Genomic DNA, 18211 nt, shown 5'->3' on the forward strand with positions numbered 1-18211 from the left:
AACCTGAGTTAGTTACATTTGCAACAACTCTGTTTCCAAATAAGATCACATCCTGAGGTACCCATGATTAGGACTTCAACCATATTAATTAAGGTGGGGGTGTACAATCAACCCAGAAGAGTGACCCATGGCAAATTACCTAATTTCTACTTTAGCAAATAGAATAAAATATAGCCTATGTTGTAGAGATCCTGTGTGATTCAACAAGTGAATATGTTGAATACTGAGATAGTGCAAAACACAAGTAAGTCCTGCATTAGCATTAGCTAATGTTTTTGGCCGCGTGTGCATCTGTCTCCTTCAGTAACCTACAGTGGGTGGGGCCTCTGCTGGTCCTGTTTATAATGCTCTCACGTCATGTATGGTACAACAGAGCAGAGCCCTTTGTGCCCGATGCCTAATCGTTGAACTGATTGTTTAAAGCAAGTGTAGGGCAAGAACGATTCAGAGTGATACCAGGGCTATAATTGAAAGCCCATCTGGCTTTGTGAGATAGTGTATTTGGTTGATTACACTTTATCATGCTGTTCACATAGTTGCATCCCAGAGGCTTGTCCTGGGAGGAATTTGAAACCCCTCATCTTTCTTGATCTCTTCCTGAGGTTTCCAGCTTTCTTAGAAATGCTCAGGGAATTTGGTATTACATATACAAATGCTGTGTTTCGTCTCCAGGTAGTGAGGGAGCATCCAGCCTGAGTATCTTACCTTTAATTATTAGCATAATTGAATACTGCAGTTCTGTGGTTCTCTACAAGTTTTTGGTATTTTCAGGGCAAGACAGGAATAAGAAGGGAAGACCAAGGCAACATTTCTTCCTCAGGGGCCTGGGTGGGCCATCTGGCAATCTTTAAATCTAGGTGCCAGATTGAATAAGATGCTTTGGGTGACTTTTTAAATGTGTTATTCAGGGGAGATGTTGTTTTAACCTCTGTGCTTCATACAACTTCCTAGCTGATAGCAATCTTTTTTTGCTTTTGCTTGAAAATTACATGGAACACAGCCCACCAAAGACTAATAAATCAGCAGAATTTCTCAGCTGGTCAGCACAGCACAGCAGCACATGGAGAAGGTGGTTGGATTATTCTGAGTAAAGCAGGGACAAGGAAACAACATGTAAATGTCATTTAGCAGACTTCTGAGGCACAGTGAGCATACTGACTATACGGTCTTCCTCCGGTTCCAGCAATAGCAGGCCACCTCCACGTGGGACTCCAAGGGCTGGCATAAGAAAATACTTGCATGGGGGACAGCCAGTTCAGCTTCTAGCCTTGGCTGGGTTGCTCCTTGGTTCCTTGAAATTGATAAGTCATGTCACTTATCTGCATCTGTTTCCTCTCTTGTACAGTGAGGTTGTAGATGGTAAAGAATCTGTCCGCAATGTGGGAGACCTGGGTTCGACCTCTGGGTCAGGAAGATTCTCTGGAGAAGGGCATGGCACTCCAATCCAGTATTCTTGCCTGGAAAATATCATGGACAGAGGATCCTGGAGAGCCACCGTCCATGGGGTTGTAAAGAGTTGGACGTGACTGAGCACACACACAAGTCAGTTAAGTCACTAACTGTCTGGGGATGAAATTTTCTTTGGCAAGCCTAACTGAGACAGTGAGTGATTTGGGATCATCTTGGAAGAAAGATGCTGGGTGGATGGATATTTCTCTGAAGCCAGAAGGCTTCTGATATGAGAGAAATTCTGAACTCTCCAGACTTACTGAATAATCCTTGTAAGAAGGGAAGTGCTGTGGGAGAGGAAGGAGGACACGTATCCAGACCCAGATCCCAAGAGTCTGTGATTTTTCTAAGAGTAGAATAAATGTGTTTTGATTCAGACATAGTCTCTTATTAGAGCTCTGTTGCCTCCAATGTGTTTGTTCTGTAGGCCCCTAATTATATTAACTCCATAATGGAGTTGTGCATGAACTCTAATCTTCTTTAGATCTGTTTTTTGGTTGTTATAAATATTTCACCTATTTGTAATACTGGTTGAATGACCTTTTGGAAATGTGATTCTTTCATTGGCAGGCAACTTTTTTAGACTAAATATTCTTAAAAGGGACCTGGAGAAAAGAAATTTCAGGATGCCTTGGCTCCATCTGTGTGACATGTGCATTTCATCAGCTCTCACCCTGGAGGAACAAATCCATTTACTCATCTGCTGTCTCTTCAGGGCTCTGCAGAGCTGGCTGCAGGTCGGTCCCTTGGATATTCTCAAGTCACTAGTTGCTCCCAAATCAGGGATGAGCTAATTAGCTGCATTTCACATTAGAGGAAAAACCATTGAGAAGATGAAACATTTGAAATTTGGTTAAACCTGGGACAGATTTTGTATTCACATATTTGTTGGAAAATAAAATCCAAATAATCCCACTTCCTTCATGTTTAAATTGTTAAAATGTTGCTTTACTTCTTAATCAGCAAAATCAAATATGTAATTTGTTGGTCTCTTTTATATATTGAAAGTTCTAACTTCAAATGTTAGAAATGTTTCTTTGTTTTAAATTTTAAAATGTCTTTTGCTATTAAAAAATGTCAGTTCAATCAAGGGTTTCTTTAGTGATCAGTTGCTACAGACCAGTTGCCTCAGAGAAATAGGAGTTAGCTGGATCGAATTATTTAATCACTTTGCATTTTAGTTTTTGTATCTATAAATCGTGAAGTTGCATCTGAACAACAAACTGGAAACATTAATGCTTCATTCACAGTGTTGTGGAACAGATACGAGAAAATAAATGGAACACACTTTGTGAAAGGTAGGGGTCTAATATTTTCATTGATTTTACCAAAAGTAAAGCCACAAAAGTATAATTATATAAATATATATTATATAACCTAGGCGCGTGATCATGCTATGGTGATCACTGGAATGTGATCCTGGAATGCAAAGTCAAGTGGGCCTTAGGAAGGATCACTACGAACAAAGCTAGTGGAGGTGATGGGATTCCAGCTGAGCTATTTCAAATCCTAAAAGATGATGCTGTGAAAGTGCTGCACTCAATATGCCAGCAAATTTGGAAAACTCAGCAGTGGCCACAGGACTGGGAAAGGTCAGTTTTCATTCCACTCCTAAAGAAAGGGAAGGCCAAAGAATGCTCAAACTACCGCACAATTGCACTCATCTCACACACTAGCAAAGTAATGCTTAAACTTCTGCAAGTCAGGCTTCAACAGTACATGAACTGTGAACTTCCAGATGTTCAAGCTGGATTTAGAAAAGGCACAGGAACCAGAGATGAAATTGCCAGCATCCATTGGATTATCGTAAAAGCAAGAGAGTTCCAGAAAAACATCTACTTCTGCTTTATTGACTATGCCAAAGCCTTTGACTGTGTGGATCACAACAAATTGTGGAAAATTCCTAAAAAGATGGAAATACCAGACCACCTTACCTGCCTCTTGAGAAATCTGTATGCAGGTCTTGAAGCAACAGTTAGAACTGGACTTGGAACAACAGATTGGTTCCAAATAGGGAAAGGAGTACGTGAAGGCTGTATATTGTCAACCTGCTTATTTAACTTACATGCAGAGCACATCATGAGAAATGCTGGTCTGGATGAAGCACAAGGTGGAATCAAGAGAAATATCAGTAACCTCAGATATGCAGATAACACCACCCTTATGGCAGAAAGTGAAGAAGAACTAAAGAGCCTCTTGATGAAAGTTATCAAGGAGAGGGAAAAAGTTGGCTTAAAACTCAACATTCAGATCAACATTCAAGATCATGGCATCTGGTCCCATCACTTCATGACAATTAGTTGGGGAAACAATGGAAACAGTGAAAGACTTTATTTTCTTGGGCTCCAAAATCACTGCAGATAATTTTAACCATGAAATTAAAAGATGGTTGCTCCTTGGAAGAAAAGTTATGACCAACCTAGACAGCATATTTAAAAGCAGAGACATTACTTAGCCAACAAAGGTCCATCTAGTCAAAACTATGGTTTTTCTAGTAGTCATTATGGATGTGAGAGTTGGACTCTAAAGAAGGCTGAGTGCCAAAAAATTGATGATTTTGAACTGTGGTGTTGGAGAAGACTCTTTGAGAGTCCCTTTGACTGCAAGGAGATCCAACCAGTCCATGCTAAAAGAAATCAGTCCTGAGTATTCACGGGAAAGACTGATGCTGAAGCTGAAACTCCAATACTTTGGCCACCTGACACAAAAAGCTGACTCATTGGAAAAGACCCTGATGCTGGAAAAGATTGAAGGCGGGAGGAGAAGGGAATGACAGAGGATGAGATGGTTGGATGGCATGACCGATTTTATGGACATGAGTTTGAGCAGGCTCTGGGAGTTGGTGATGGACAGGGAAGCCTAGCGTGCTTCAGTCCATGGGGTCACAAAGAGTCGGACACGACTGAGGGACTGAACTGAACTGAACTGACTGACATTGTATAACCTAACTATAACCATAGTTAAATAGTCATATAACTAAATACTGTTTATATCTGCCCAGAGGAAGCAAATCAAAATTTATTTTTTATTCTAACATAAAATATCCCAGCATATTCTAAATATGCTAACGTTTAGCATTTCATTTAGCATTTTCATTCTATAATTGCACCAGAGACTCATAGTCCTGAAGATTGCTATGGATGGAAAAAAGTCCTCACTGGGGAAATGATTCATTTGTAAACCTGGAAGCACGGACAGAAGGGGAGACCCTTCACCTGTTGACATGAGTCCTTTACTACTGTGTGCTCCCTCGGATCCAGCAAGTAACCCAGCTAAAAGCAGAGGGTAGAAATTAATCTGAGTTCTCAGACTCCATGGTTCCATTATGACTCCCATGGTTAAGATGCCCCTTGGTCTGAACAGGAACAGCATTTATCAGTTAGTTCACCTCCATGTAACTGGCACAAAATCCAAATTAGCAGTGACTTAAACACAGAGGGACATTTTTTTATCTTATGTGAAAGAAGTCTGATTGAGAAGGCAGTGTGGCAGCTACTCAGAATTTGTTTAACCCCAGGCTGCTTGCATCTTCCTGCTACACTGTCTTAGTACACAGCTTATCTCCTGCAAGTCACCTCATCATCAAGATGTTTTGGCTGGAGCTTCAGCCAAGAAATCCATGTTCTAGGCCATCAGATGGATAAAGGAGGGGACTCAAAATTGTCTTTCCCTAGCTTTTCCTCCCCATTTTAAGGAACCTCCCAGGAAGTCTCTCCCAGCAAGTTTATGTGCTCATCTCAAAGGTCAGAACTTAGTCATTAGCCATACTTTGCTGCAAGAGGGGCTGGGCAGTATAGTATTTCAGTTGGTGCATTCTTGCCAACATTAATGTAGGCATTTTATTAATAAGGTGAAAGGCAAGAATGGATTTGGATAGGCAACTAGCAGTTGCTACACAGACTATATATTTCTTAGGACTTTCCAGGGAATGCGTGGAAAGGAATAATTACAATCTAGGAGAATTGCTGCGTGGTGACTTGACCAGCTGTCCATTCTACCTTCCCATTCTTACTGGACACCAATCACTGAAAGTCTGGCTCACCCTCCACAGGGCAATAAAAGAGGATTAATAGTGCATCTGTTGTGCACTTGCTGTTTACCAAGCCATGTATAATCGTTTTTCATGCATTAACTCATTGTCTCAGAGCAACCCATAAAGTAACTGCTAATATTAGTCCTGTTCTACATATATAGAAGCCAAGGCTTGAGATTAATTAATTTGAACAAGATTACTAGGAGATAGAGAAGGAGAGCAGGTCAGTCATCTCCAAAGCAAGTATACTGTTAGTTACTGTGCTGTGCATTACACCTACAAGGAAAGAGGAAAAGTCATGATGAGGTGACAATAAATTACATCCTAGAACTAAAGTGAAAAGTAGTGTATTAAAATTCTAAAAGATAACTTCTTACAAAGATAAAGACATGATTCTCATGCAAATATTAGCATGTGACAGATACTTTATTTAACTCATGAATAGGTAAAGTAGTAAGATGTTAAACCAGTTCAAAGGCAACCTCAAGGAACCACATTTGTAGGCAATGAGGAACCCTGGAAAGAATTTATACATAGATGGAAGACTGGTCCATCTGTAGGGCAGTCATCTTTCAGATTCCTCCAGATATAATTCCATTCAGTTTCTAAGGACAAGAATTACTTGCATCATCATTAGTTTTTCTTACGGAGTTGAAAAATAACTTTAAGACTCTGAAAGGTGAAGAGCACCCTGGAAGGTTATACTGCACAGGACACTCAGTAACCTTTTGTCCATTTTAAAATATAGTTTAACAACTTTTCCTGGGAATTGCCTAGTGGTCCAGTGGTTAAGACTTCGCCTTCCAGTGCTGGGGGTGCAGGTTCAATACCTGGTAAGGGAGCTAGCATCCCACATGCCTGGAGTGGGGGTGGGGGGGCAAAAAACCAAAACATAAAGCAGAAGCAATATTGTTACAAATTCAATAAAGACTTCAAAAATGGTCCATATCAAAAAATTCTTTAAAAAAAGCCTCTTCCTGACATACCTGAATTACCCTCTCTCTGTTGCCAAATGTACCAGCATTTAGAGAGATGTGAAGAATATCCCCCAGACCCCTCTTACCTACCTACCCTCCATTTATCTGCTACCAGAGGAGCTGCAGAGAGGAAGAGAAGCGCACAGAATCATCTCTTCAAACTGAGATGGAGACTGAATTCCAAGGGCTGCCATGTCTCCTTTAGTGAAGTAATTAACAGATACTTACCCATGCCTTTCATGTGCCAGATACTCTGCTGGATGAGCGCAGTAGGCCTGGAAACTGCTGTCAGATACTTGCAGTCTGCAGGGGAGAGCTTACCTTCCCATGGAGGGCAAATTAGCTGGCTAATACGATGTGTAAAGGTACAAACCCTCCCTCCCCCAACACACACATACACACAGCTCTGAGTTGCTTCTGCAGACACAGTTCTTAGTGCTTGTTTTATAGCTTAGTCAAAGCATCCTTTCCAAGTTTAGACAGGTTGTCTGGCTTCTTGATATTCTTCTTTCCCAGTCCTTGAGCATCCTGGAACATCATCAGAGGGAAACAACAATGTGTATTAAAGTTGCCAGGACGTTTTTGTTCTTGTTGGTGGCCATGCTGTAGGATTAGTAGCATTTCCGTCACAGAGACTTCATGTTATTTCCTTCTGTCACCTTTGGAGATCCTGCGGTGATAAAGGGGTGTATAATCAGCCAGTGCAAAGAAACTCCCGAACCCCACAAGCTCTGTCCCCGTGAGTCACCCTTAAGAGAAACAAGAAAAAGTCCTTCTCTTTGCCTCTCCTTCCCATCCTTCTGTCACTCACTGTCTTTCTCATTCTGTGTTGTCCTCATTGACCTGTGTTCTTCTTTGTAAAGGACTTTTGCACTCACAGCTCTGACTGGTTCCTCCAGAGGCCCATTTATTCTTTCTTAACCGCAGATTCCAGGAGGCCCTGATATCTGCACACCAGTAATGACGTACCAGTGGCCTAAGAAGGGTGATATGTGACGCTTAATGTTCCCCTGGATTGCAGGCAGGAGGCAGCAAACACCGAGGGAGGGAGAAGAAAAGGGGGAGGGACAGTTACCACAGGTGTTTCCTCTTTGAACCTTCTCAGAAAGCCAACCCATAATGCTACTGCCTCTGATAACAGTTATGGATCGCTGTAAACCACTTAAGCCCTAGACATCTGCCACTGCCTTGTAGCGTATCCTTGACTTGGACACTGACCTCCCCAGGACTCAGTTTCCTGAGTTCTAAAATGATGGGGTCCAAACAGCGAGTTAGGAAGAACTTTAGCATAAATACTGTTTCAGTAAACTAAAGTCACTGAGTTTTTTAAAAGTAAGGTGAATAGGACTTTTTAAAATATTTAAGCAGATGTTCAGAATTGTTCACTAAGGAATGGGGTTAAAAGGAGAGAACCGAAGGATTGTTTAGGTATTCTGTTCTTTGGGGGACTGCTCACTGACTTTTTAAAATTAAAGAAATATTGAACATGAGGAAGGGGAGTCAAACTGTATAGGAGTGTGTAAAATATAAAACAACTTTCTCCCACCCACTCTACTTGTCCTGATCACATTTCCCAGTGTGATCTACTCTGACCTGTTATTTACTTGTTTTAGCTGATGACCGTGATAACTTTATGTCATGATACTCATATTTCTGTTTCCTGAGCTATCTACTCTGGATGTACTGCTGACTCCCAGTATAGAACTTTCCTCTTCTATGTAACTCCCAATTTTGTTTGGTTGTATTATCTCTAGATAGTTAAGATTTAGAATATGTAGTTCACTAAGTATTGCTTGGTTTATAGATTGCATCAGAAAATTTACCCCCTGTACAAAAAGCATATTAAGTATAATGACCATATAAATACCTTTCATTGTGGAACCAACCAGTTTCATAAACTAATAGAAAAAGAATCCTGTGACACTGAACACTTGCTAGTCTGGAAGAATGTGCTCGTCATTAAAAATGGATATAATTCTTTTTTATTTTCAGATTTATACCCTTCCTATAGTTTATACTCAGATTGCCACTGTTTCTTCTATCTTTGCTATCGTTGTTATCTATGTTATCCCTTTTCTTTTAAAAAGAATTTTTTGAGGTAGATTATTTTTAAAGTTTCTGTTGAATTTGTTACAGTATTGTTTCTGTTTTATGTTTTAGCCTTTTGTCCATGAGACATGTGGGCTTCTACCTCCCTATCCAGGCATTGAACCCACCCCCCTCATTGGAAGGCGAAGTCTCAATCACTGGACCGCCAGGAAATATTTCTTATGTTTGTTTTTCCTCTTGACTAATTCCTTGTATTTTTTCACTGTGACACACAAAATCTTTGAGGCTTTTTATATCTGAAAAAGTTTTCTATTTCCTCAAAGTTTTTGGATTTGGGGCTCAAAAGTCTTTTTCCCTCTGAACTTGCTTTGTTATCTGCTAATGGCCTATGCTGCTGATGAGAATTCTGGCATCAATATAATTTTTGTTCATCAGAAACTGTGACTTTTTAAAACTTTAAAAGCTTTATGAATCTTTGTCATAATTCCTGAAAGTGAAAGTCAGTCAGTCATGTCTGACTTTTTGTGACCCCATGGACTATGTAGTCCACGGAATTCTCCAGGTCAGAATACTGGAGTGGGTACCCTTTCCCTTCTCCAGGGGATCTTTCTAACCCAGGGATCAAACCCAGGTCTCCTGCATTGCAGGTGGATTCTTTACCAGCATAGTTGTTGGGGTTGTCAAATTTGCCATTATGTATTTAGATGTGAACTAACTTTTTAGATTGTTTACTCTGCGTCATTCTCAGTAAGCTCTTTCAATTTGAAGACTAAGTCTTTCTTGAGTTCTGGGATATTTTCTATTATTTATTTAGCTATTGATATTATACCCATGTCAATTCAACTGTTCTTTATGGTGTCTGTCTCTTTGAGTTTGCTCTGTTCTCAGGTTTCCTCAACGTTATCTTACAGTTCACTATCTTGGTCTTAAGTTTTGACAGTTTACCAACTGAATTTATTTTCTAGTCATCATATTCTTAATTTTATAGCAGCCTATTGTGGTTTTATGGCTATAAAATCTCACCTCTTTGAGGTTAGTCATTTTTTAAAAATAATGATGTTTCCTCATGAGTCATTTGTTCTGTTTGTTACTCTTCAACTTTCTCTTTCATGCTATTTACTTTCCTCCAGTATCTAGAAATCCTTGTTTACTCACTCTGAGCTGATGAAGAACTATGTTGCTTAGTATAACGAGTATGAGTCTGTGTTTCCAACACATCTCCCCCTTAACAGGGAGAGCAGATCAAAGCCCTTGCCCCATGGAGAAGATGTGCTGGCAGGTGAGCTACCCTGTATGTGTACATGGATGTGTGTGTAGCTCACTGGTAGCCTAGTAACCCGCACTATTGCCAAAGAGCTTTATCCTTGGGAATGGAACTTTGGGTGGCACCCCCTCATAATTTTCTTCCCGTTGGGACCCAAAGTTACCCAAGCTCTTCTGTGTTTTGCTTTTGGGTTTTAAAATTCACATTAGGATTCCTGCTAAGACGTATCACAAAAGCCATGCTAAGAGCTTTAGCCAGGAACAAAAGCCACCAAGGCCAGTCTCATAGAGTCTGTATTCCTAAGATGGGTGGGAGGGTGGACATACTAGCCTAGATAGTAATCCCATGGGCTCGTCTGCTTTTGACATTTGCTGACTTGAAATTTGGAATTTTTCCTCCCAAACTCTGTTACAGAAAGCTGTCCTTAGCTCTGAAATTTAGGGGATCAGAAAAATGTACTCTGTTTTTTCCATCAATCCAATCCAATCTGCTTTCTATCTTACAGAATGCTCTCAGACTCTCTCCTCTCTTGATAGTTCTTTTTAATGTACATGCATATTAAAGTTTCTGATTTATTTCATTTCCTGTATTTCTGTGGGATCTCAGAAAAGAGAGGAGACAGTTATATCTGCTTAGATTCCTAGTTTTACTAATAGTTTTCTTTAAAGAAAAATCATTTAGCTGTATTTACAAAAATAATGCCTTATAATAAAGAAATTAAGCAATTGAGAAATTTAGCAAAGAAGAAAAATTTAAACCACCCATAATAGTTATCATTAATATCACTTGAATCCGCATTTCAGACATTTTTCTCTGCAAATATACAAGGAGAAGAATGGTTAGAGAGAAACATTTTTAGAAAAATGAGATTATCTGATCTGTAATGTTTTGAATAAAAAAATATTGAATTTTGTTTAATGAGGAAAAGAAACTAAGAATAAAAGATAAATTGTTTTAACTTTGAATAAGTTCTTCACATAAAAAGAAATTGCTTCCTACTAGGATTAACATATGCACACTACTATATATAAAATAGATAGCTAATAAGGACCTCTTGTGTAGCACAGGGAACTCTACTCAGTTCTCTATACTGGTCTATATGGGTAAAGAATCTAAAAAAGAGTGGCTATATGTATAACAGATTCACTTTACTGTATACCTGAGACTAACACAAAATTGTAAATAAACTATACTCCAGTTAAAAAAAAAAAAAAAAAAAAATTTAAGAGAAATTGCTTCCTAATGGATTCCTATAAAATTTTGGAAAATATTAAGAAACTGAATCTTTTTAAACATCATGATAAAAATTCACTCCTTCCTATATAACAGAAGTGAAATCATCAGTGTTCCCATAGCTCCACCTTCCTCCTGTCAGTTCAGTTCAATCACTCAGTCATGTCCAACTCTTTGTGGCCCCATGGACTGGAATACGCCAGGCTTCCCTGTCATTCACCAAATCCCGTAGCTTACTCAGACTCATGTCCATTGAGTCAGTGATTCCATCCAACCATCTCATCCTCTGTCATCCCCATCTCCTCCTGCCTTCAATCTTTCCCAGCATCAGGGTCTTTTCCAATAAGTCAATTCTTCTTGTCAGGTAGCCGAAGTATTGGATCTTCAGCATTAGTCCTTCCAATGAATATTCAGTACTGATTTCCTTTAGGATTGACTGGTTTGATCACTTTGCAGTCCAAGGGACTCTCAAGAGTCTTCAACACCACAGTTCAAAAGCATCAATTCTTTGGCGCTCAGCCTTCTTTATGGTCCAACTCACATCCATAAATGACTACTGGAAAAACCACAGCTTTGACTAAATGGACCTTTGTCAGCAAAGTAATGTCTCTGCTTTTTAATATGCTGTCTAGGTTGGTCATAACTTTTCTTCCAAGGAGCAACCATCTTTTAATTTCATGACGGCAGTCACCATCTGCAGTGATCTTTGGAGCCCAAGAAAGTAAAGTCTCTCACTGTTTCCATTATTTCCCCATCTATTTGCCATGAAGTTATGAGATCAGATGCCATGATCTTAGTTTTCTGAATGTTGAGCTTTAAGCCAACTTTTTCACTCTCCTCTTCTACCTTTATCAAGAGGCTCTTTAGTTCTTCTTCACTCTCTGTGATATTGATATTTCTACGGGCAATCTTGATTCCAGCTTGTGCTTCACCCAGCTTGACATTTTGCATGATGTAAGTTAAGTAAGCTGGGTGACTATATACAGCCTCGTCTGTTGTTTCCTGTCTGGTTCTAACTGTTGTTTCTTGACTTGCATGCAGATTTCTCAGGAGGCAGGTAAGGTGCTCTCGTATTCCCATCTCTTGTAGAATTTTCCATAGTTTGTTGTGATCCACACAGTCAAAGGTTTTAGTGTAGTCAGTGAAGCATAAGTAGATGTTTTTCCAGATTTCTCTTGCTTTTCTGATGAACCGATGGATGTTGGCAATTTGATCTCTGGTTCCTCTGCCTTTTCTAAATCTAGCTTGAACATCCAGAAGTTCTCGGTTCACATACTGTTGAAGTCTAGCTTGGAGACTTTTGAGCATTACTTTGCTAGTGAGTGAGATGTGCACAATTGTACGGTAGTTTGAGCATTCTTTGGCATTCCCTTTCTTTGGGATTGGAATGAAAACTGACCTTTTCCAGTCCTGTGGCCACTGATGAGTTTTCCAAATTTGCTGGCATATTGAGTGCAGCACTTTCACAGCATCATCTTTTAGGATTTGAAACAGCTCAACTGGAATTCCATCACCTCTACTAGCTTTGTTCATAGTGATGCTTCCCAAGGTACACTTGACTTCGCATTCCAGGATGTCTGGCTCTAGGTGAATGGTCACACCATCATGGTTATCTGGATCATTAAGACCTTTTTTATATAGTTCTGTGTATTCTTTCCACCTCTTCTTAATGTCTTCTGCTTTTGTTAGATTCATACTGTTTCTGTCCTTTATTGTGTCCATCTTTACATTAAATGTTCCCTTGGTATCTCTCATTTTCTTGAAGAGATCTCTAGTCTTTCCCATTCTATTGTTTTCCTCTGTTTCTTTGCATTGATCACTTAGGAAGGCTTTTTTATCTCTCCTTGCTACTCTTTGGAATTCTGCATTCAGATGGATATATCTTGCGTGTATATAACTTCTTTATTACCAAATTCTTTGTTTAGTTCATATCTTAATAACATGAATTATTTTGTTTTTGGTAAATCCATTTTTAAGGAAGGTCTTATGTGTGCTATCCTGAGGTTTCTCATGTTGAAAATATGAATAGTACCTCCTCTGGATTTAATTTTTTTATTATTATTATTTTTGGATTTAATCTTATTTTGATCACAGATTTTTGTTTCTAAATTTGGCAGATATTGTTCCACTATCTTTTTAAAATGAATATGAGTATAGAGCAGTCTGACGCCAGCCTGATTTTCTTTCAGTTTTAGGGTGATTTTTTTTTCTGCATGGGTACCCAAGGAATTAAATTTAAAATCTTGAGCAGAATATATTTCCATGTTGCTATTACTATATGACATTTTCTTATGAGCACTGTGTTTTTTTTCTGTTAATGGATTCAGTTTTTTTACTTCAGGGAAATTTTAATATACCTTTGAGTGATTTTTCCGTTCTTCAGAGACATTAATTACCTTTATGCTGCTTTGTTTTAAGTCTGTCTTTCATATCTGTTATCTTCTGATTGCAGAAATCAGTTTGTTTTTCACAATTTGCATGTTTTATGATTACCTCAAACTTTTCTATTAAAAGTACTTCTTATTGTAAAATACTCTTGCATCCAGAAATAAAGGTGAATGTAAATGTAAAAACCACATATATGCCCACAATGCAGTGTAACAGCTAGAATAATATAACTGTGTATTAAAATTCCTTTATGCTTCTCCCAAATTTCATGCCCTCTTTTCACTCCCAAAAGTTACTAGCACGTTAGGATAGAAGAATTTTTAAGAATAATGTATTATATCCTACGGAGAAGGCAATGGCAACCCACTCTAGTACTCTTGCCTGGAAAATCCCATGGACGGAGGAGCCTGGTAGGCTGCAGTCCATGGGGTTGCAAAGAGTCGGACACAACTGAGCGACTTCACTTTCACTTTTCACTTTCCTGCATTGGAGAAGGAAATGGCAACCCACTCCAGTGTTCTTGCCTGGAGAATCCTCGGATAGTGGAGCCTGGTGGGCTGCCGTCTATGGGGTCGCACAGAGTCGGACACGACTGAAGCGACTTAGCAGCAGCAGCAGTATACCCTAATCAACACAGTTTACTTTTGGATACAGTTGACTTTTTAAGTAAAAGGAAACGTAGTTTATATTCTTCAGCAACCTGTTTCTTTTCCTCCTTAAAATTCTGCTTAAGAAATTAATTTGTTAACATGAAAACCTCTAGTTCTTTCTTTCTCACTTTTCAATAGTATTCATAATATGAGTATAACAGCATTTATTCATTCACTTCCCTATCAGTTAGTAAATCCTGTTTATTTATTTTTTAAATTTATAATTACCAATATTATTATAAAGTGTTAGTCTAGGTTATATTGTACACATGTTCAAAAAATTCTCTAGAATGTGTATTTATGGGAGTGATATTTCTAAGTTATAGACATCTTCAGCTTTATCAAGTAATGCCAGATGGCTTTCCAAAATGGTTATGTATGATTTGAGTATAACATATTCTCTTCCTGGATATTGGGTATACATTCTCTAGAAAGAATAGTTCTACAGGATTTAGTTTTGGAAGAATGGAGTCCAAAGTGACAGACTCACATACAACTAGCTGTTGATTACCAAAGAGCAAGTAAGGCAGCAAGACTGACTCAGAATAAAATGCATCTCACATCTGGAATTAGCTGCTCTTGTGTCTAGGAGGTATTACTGATTTAGTTTATGTTCTGTCTTCAAATATCTCTATTAGTGAATTGCTTTCAACCTCAGTTCGGTTCAGTCACTCAGTTGTGTCCGACTCTTTGCGACCCTATGGACTGCAGCACGCCAGGCCTCCCTGTCCATCACCAACACACGGAGTTTACTCAAACTCATGTCCATTGAGTTGGTGATGCCATCCAACCATCTCCTCCTCTGTCATCCCCTTCTCCTCCCGCCTTCAATCTTTCCCAGCATCAGGGTCTTTTCCAATGAGTCAGTTCTTCGCCTCAGGTAACCAAAGTATTGGAATTTCAGCTTCAGCATCAGTCCTTCCAGTGAATATTCAGGACTGACTTCCTTTGGGATTGACTGGTTTGATCTCCTTGCAGTCCAATGGACTCTGAAGAGTCTTCTCCAATATCACAGTTAAAAGCATCAATTCTTTGGCGCTCAGCTTTCTTTATAATCCAACTCTCACATTCATACATGACTACTGGAAAAACCATAGCTTTGACTAGATAGACTTTTGTTGGCTAAGTAATGTCTTTACTTTTTAATATGCTGTCTAGGTTGGTCATAGCTTTTCTTCCACGGAGCAAGCATCTTTTAATTTCATGGCTGCAGTCACCATCTGCAGTGATTTTCAAACCCCAAAAAATAAAGTCTGTCACTGTTTCCATTGTTTCCCCATCTATTTGTCATGAAGTATTGGGACCAGATGCCATGATCTTAGTTTTCTGAATGTGAGTTTCAAGCCAACTTTTTCACTCTCCTCTTTCACTTTCATCAGGAGACTCTTTAGTTCTTCTTCACTTTCTGCCATAAGAGTGGTGTCATCTGCATATCTGAGGTTATTGATATTTCTCCCGGCAATCTTGATTCCAGCTTGTGCTTCCTCCAGCCCAGTGTTTCTTATAATGTACTCTGCATATAAGTTAAATAAGCAGGGTGACAATATTCAGCCTTGACATACTCATTTTCCTATTTGGAACCAGTCTGTTGTTCCATGTCCAGTTCTAACTGTTGCTTCCTGACCTGCATACAGGTTTCTCAGGAGGCAGGTCATGTGGTTTGGTATACTCATCTCTTTAAGAATTTGCCACAGTTTGTTACAATCCACACAGTGAAAGGCTTTGGCATAGTCAATAAAGCAGAAATAGATGTTTTTCTGGAACTCTTTTGCTTTTTCAATTATCCAGCGGATGTTGGCAATTTGATCTCTGGTTCCTCTGCCTATTCTAAATCCAGCTTGAACATCTGAAAGTTCACGGTTCACGTACTGTTGAAGCTTGGCTTGGAGAATTTTGAGCATTACTTTGCTAGTGTGTGAGATGTGTACAATTGTGTGGTAGTTTGAGCATTCTTTGGGATTGCCTTTCTTTGGGACTGGAATGAAAACTGACCTTTTCCAGTCCTCTGGCCACTGCTGAGTTTTCCAACTTTGCTGGCATATTGAGTGCAGCACTTTCATAGCATCATCTTTTAGGATTTGAAATAGCTCAACTGGAATTCCATCACCTCCACTAGCTTTGTTCCTAACAATGCTTTCTAAGGCCCACTTGACTTCGCATTCCAGGATGTCTGGCTCTAGGTGAGTGATCACACCATCGTGATTATCTGGGTTGTGATATGTTTTTTGTACAGTTCTTCTATGTATTCTTGCCACTTCTTAGTATCTTCTGCTTCTGTTAGGTCCATACCATTTCTGTCCTTTATTGTCCCCATCTTTGCATGAAATGTTCCCTTGGTATCTCTAATTTTCTTGAAGAGATCTCTAGTCTTTCCCATTCTTTTTTTCCCCATTCTGTTTGTTTGCAGTGATCACTGAGGAAGGTTTTCTTATCTCTCCTTGCTATTCTTTGGAACTCTGCATTCAAATGGGTATATCTTTCCTTTTCTCCTTTGCAACCTAGGATTATCAAATAACTGTTTTTATTGTTTCTTAAAGATTGATCTGTCAGGGATAAACTTTCAAGAAAAAAACTGTCAAATACTGAAGTAAGTTTGGATATCTTTGATTTAACCAAACCAGTTTTCAGCAGAATTTTTTGAATCTATTAATATGGTAATGAACTCTCTGAATTTGTAAGAGGGAATATGCATTATAACAAAGTTCCAATAATATTTGATCATGGTACTCCTTGTGTTCATGGATTTCTGGAACAGACTTTGCAGAAATTTTGCTTTCTCCAAATCATGAAATTTTAGAAGTGAGTGGAGCCTTAAAATGACTCCATTTTAAACTCTAATTTTTCAAGAGGGAAACAAATGTAGAGAGTTTAAGTACTTCCCCAAGGGCACACAGCTCTTTGATGATAATGGCAGGTCTAGAATCTGTATCTTCATATTCTTGATCTAATGTTCTTTGAATCTGGTCAAAAATAAATGAAGTCACTTCATGACCTAAATGTGAAGGAAATCCAGAAAGTGCAGATATACATATATGTATAGCTGATTCACTTTGCTGTACAGTGAAAACTAACACAACATTGTAAAGCAACTATACTCCAATGAAGTTTTGTAAAATTAAGGAAAAAATAAGTCACAAGATGCAGTGGCCTGAAGGCAAGCCTGTTTGTTCACTTACACATATGTGGTATGTTCTTTTTCACCTGTGAGAATAGTAAGACAAAGAGTAAGACAAATTCTTTCCTGTGAACCTCAGATCACCCTTCTGACAGCTCATAGCATCCTCCCTCTCAAACCTTCTTAGATATCTGATCTTCCTGAGGGTGTAAGAGTCTCTGATTATTCTCTGTAAAATCTCCATGTAGAGTGGATATTACACTCCCTCGACCATCCTATCTTATTAGTCCTTCCAGCAAAATTTAGCCAGAAAAATTTCCCTTCCAACATCCTGGTTCAAGTTGATAAGGCTTCCCTCGCGGCTCAGAGGTTAAAGTGTCTACCTGCAATGTGGAAGACCTGAGTTCGATCCCTGGGTTGGGAAGATCCCCTGGCGAAGGAAATGGCAACCCACTCCAGTATTCTTGCCTGGAAAATCCCATGGACAGAGGAGCCTGACAGGGGTAGCAAAGAGTTGGACACAACTGAGCAACTTCACTTCACATTTACACATTGAAGTTATGTAGACACCCTCAAACCCCATAAGTGGAATGTAAAAAGGACTTGTAATTTAGAAATGGAATCACCTTTCCATTAGGCAGAGGGACAGTGTGAACCTGAAACCCTTAAAAGTTCTGGGTCCTTTAACTTTGAAACAGAGTTGTAAGAAGTATGTCCCCAGATTGAATAGCTTTATTATTTGTCAATATACTGTTGTAATAATGAAACATTTGATATAACTTGAATGTCCAGTAGCATAGTATTGGTTAGTGAATCAAAGTGTATTATGAAGTACTATACAGCCAATAAAAATTATGTTCTAGAGCAGTTCATGGAAAGATGTCAACAACAGAGCTTCTAGAAAAATGTGCCAGAAGAATGTTTTAGTGCCCTTTGCCTTCTTGGGAGATGGTCAGGGTCTCATGGGGCATGAACCCCCAGGTTAAATGTCTCAAAACTACAGACATCCTTCCCTGTTCACCCTACTGTTCATAAAAGTGTTACTTTTTATGT

The 18211-nt window shown here is 39.0% G+C and overlaps 1 protein-coding gene across 1 annotated transcript in view; it reads left to right on the forward strand.

Annotated features, from left to right (window-relative positions):
- The first annotated feature begins 2069 nt into the window (after positions 1-2069).
- LOC133048582 (histone-arginine methyltransferase CARM1-like) overlaps positions 2070-18211 on the forward strand; it is a 104292-nt gene continuing 88150 nt past the window's right edge. The window contains exon 1 of the mRNA XM_061132313.1: positions 2070-2186. Within this exon, the coding sequence (XP_060988296.1) occupies positions 2076-2186 (111 nt within the window). The 5' untranslated portion in view covers positions 2070-2075. The remainder of the gene's footprint in view (positions 2187-18211) is intronic.

Source organism: Dama dama, chromosome 29 (genome assembly GCF_033118175.1).
Source record: "Dama dama isolate Ldn47 chromosome 29, ASM3311817v1, whole genome shotgun sequence".
Lineage (NCBI taxonomy): Eukaryota > Metazoa > Chordata > Mammalia > Artiodactyla > Cervidae > Dama > Dama dama.